This window comes from Pelophylax lessonae (assembly GCF_965119305.1).
Source record: "Pelophylax lessonae genome assembly, chromosome: 8".
NCBI lineage: Eukaryota > Metazoa > Chordata > Amphibia > Anura > Ranidae > Pelophylax > Pelophylax lessonae.
In genome coordinates, this window is record NC_138775.1 from 4,360,495 (window position 1) to 4,363,067 (window position 2,573).

At 40.7% G+C, this 2,573-nt stretch overlaps 1 protein-coding gene across 1 annotated transcript; it reads left to right on the forward strand.

Annotated features, from left to right (window-relative positions):
• Nucleotides 1–331: 331 nt before the first annotated feature.
• Nucleotides 332–1,270, forward strand: LOC309561693 (olfactory receptor 1G1-like; the record flags this gene model as incomplete). The annotated part of the gene is made up of 1 exon (XM_082265681.1): nucleotides 332–1,270. One exon carries the CDS (start codon nucleotides 332–334, stop codon nucleotides 1,268–1,270), a length of 939 nt encoding a protein of 312 aa, XP_082121807.1.
• Between the last annotated feature and the right edge of the window lie 1,303 nt (nucleotides 1,271–2,573).

The window sequence follows — 2,573 nt, forward strand, 5'->3', positions numbered from 1 at the left end:
GATTAAAACTATTTCAGTGGATTTTATTTACAATTCAAATGTTTATAACTGTACAAAATTATATTAAAAGGATTCTCAAGTCACAAAGGTGTTATAAATTAAATCTTAAGAGACCTTTAATGAGACTTTCAGCTTTGTGTTCCCACAACACAGCAGACGGTCCTGCAGGACTTCCAACATTATATATAAGAATGAACCTCTCGCTGGTACAAATGCCTTCAAGTACAATGTGTAGGCAGACCATATCTGTATTCCTTTTATTAGTTCTTTAGAAAGAGAATTGTATTATTGTTCAATTAAAATAAATGTAAGCTGACAAAAAATCTACAATATGAGGAATCTTACAAAGGTTATGTCTCTTATTCTTGTGGGTCTATCAGATCATCCACCGACCATGAATGGACTTTTTGTGCTCTTCCTTCTGATCTATCTGATGACTCTTATCACAAACCTTCTTATTTTTTTCTTGTTCCTCACTGACTGCCATCTGCACAACCCAATGTATTTTTTTCTTGCCAACTTGGCCTTTCTGGACGTGTGCTATATATCAGTGACCGCACCAAGGATGCTCTTTGATTTGGTCACAAAAAAACAATTGATATCCCTTCCTGCCTGTATAGCCCAAGTCTTTTTCTATCTCTTTTTTGCTGGCTCAGATGTTTTCTTGCTCTCAGCTATGTCCTACGACCGCTACATTGCCATCTGCCACCCCCTACATTACAAACTAATTATGTCCTGGAGAGTCTGTGTTCAGATGGCCTCTCTGGTCTGGGTTGTAGGATGTTCTCACTCTTTTGTTCATACTTTATTTTTGCTCAGGTTGTCCTTCTGCAGAATAACTTCCATCCACAACTTCTTCTGTGATCTTCCACACTTATTTCAAATTACATGTACTGACACCTACATAAACACGGTGGTCGTATTTGTAGCAGGTGGTGGTCTTGCATTGGGAGTCTTTCTTCTGACCTTTATTCCCTATGTCTATATTTTCAGCACCATCCTCAGAATCCGTACCAAGACTGGAAAGAAGAAAGCCTTCTCCACCTGCACCTCACACCTCACCGTGGTCTCCATCTTTTATGGCTCTTTCATTTTTATTTACTTTGTTCCATCCTCCAGCAATATGTTCAGTTTAAACAAACTGTCTACAGTCATATCTGCCCTCATTAACCCATTGCTGAATCCTCTGATCTACAGCCTGAGGAACAAAGATCTCATGGAGGCACTTATAAGGTCTTATTATCACTTAAAGTTAATTTGGATGCAATGACGAACATAAAAATGGTGAAACTTGACACTTTTGTATTTCTAGGTAATATTCACTTAACTAGAGGTTTTAGTAAGTTGTTTTATAAAATGTGAACATATCAGATTAACAAAGTTTTCATTATCTGGGTGCCCAGACCACATTTAGCAGTATCAGTATTCATTGCTTAATGGACCGTCCCATGCATATATATATTGTGGCAGGACGGCCTCTTGTATGAAATAACATAGCTGCATGTCATTTTGTGCACTGGGTCTGGGGCACGCGCTCGTGCCATTGGTGGCCTGCCAATCAGCAGATCCGATGTTCGCTGGCACCCCACAATCGTTCATGAGAGAGGCAGACTGCTGTTCTGTGAGAGGGAAAGATGGAGATCTTGTATTTCTGCTAAGCAGGAACACGGATCTCTGTCTCCCCCCCCCCCAGTCAAAGCATCCCCCACAGTTAGAAAGCACTCCCTTGGAACACATTTAACCCTTTGATCGCCCCTGTTGTTAACTCCTTCCCTGCCAATGTCATTAGTACAGTGACCACTGTATTAGTGTCACTGGTCCCCAAAATGGTCACTTAGGGCCTAATTCTCTAAACATCATTGGTTGAACTGGATGGACTGATGTCTTTTTTCAACTTCACTAACTATGTAACCTCCAGCCTAACTCTACTTTGGCTTTTTTTTTTTCGCCGCGTTCAAATCAATTAACTCCCGCTGTGGCGAACTGGACAGTGTTACAGCAACAGTGAATTCCGCCTTCAGCGGCGTTGATGTAGGCTGAATTGCGATTGCGGCTTTTCAAATTCTCATGCTTATGTGAATGTGAACGTGAACGTGAACGTGAATGCAGCACTCGCACAAAACACCATGGTCTAGTGGTATCTTGCACATATCCTCTGATTCATACATCTCACTCTGCTGTAGGTTCTAGTCTGACCATCTCTACCTAAGTTGTGTTGGGGAGAGATATGTTTTTTTAAAACTGTGACAGATTGGATCATTTTTATGGCTCAAAAATTTACATCAAGTACATGCAGATAACATGCTGGCATATACTCTGTGAAGCACTTGCAAAGTCACATCCTGTACAGCTATTTAATTATCTCATCTTTGTCTGGATTTGAACTCCTGGTTGCACGGTGCAGAGCAAACAATTACAACCACTACACCACTGAGGTCCACAATAAAACCTCAAACTTTTTCAATGGTCTTCTTCCTAGATTCCCTACAATGTTGAGTACCTTAGCTATATGTGCATTTTAGCCTCAAGCCACTCCTTTCTCTTCCCAAAACAGCTCGATTCTGCAGAATAGC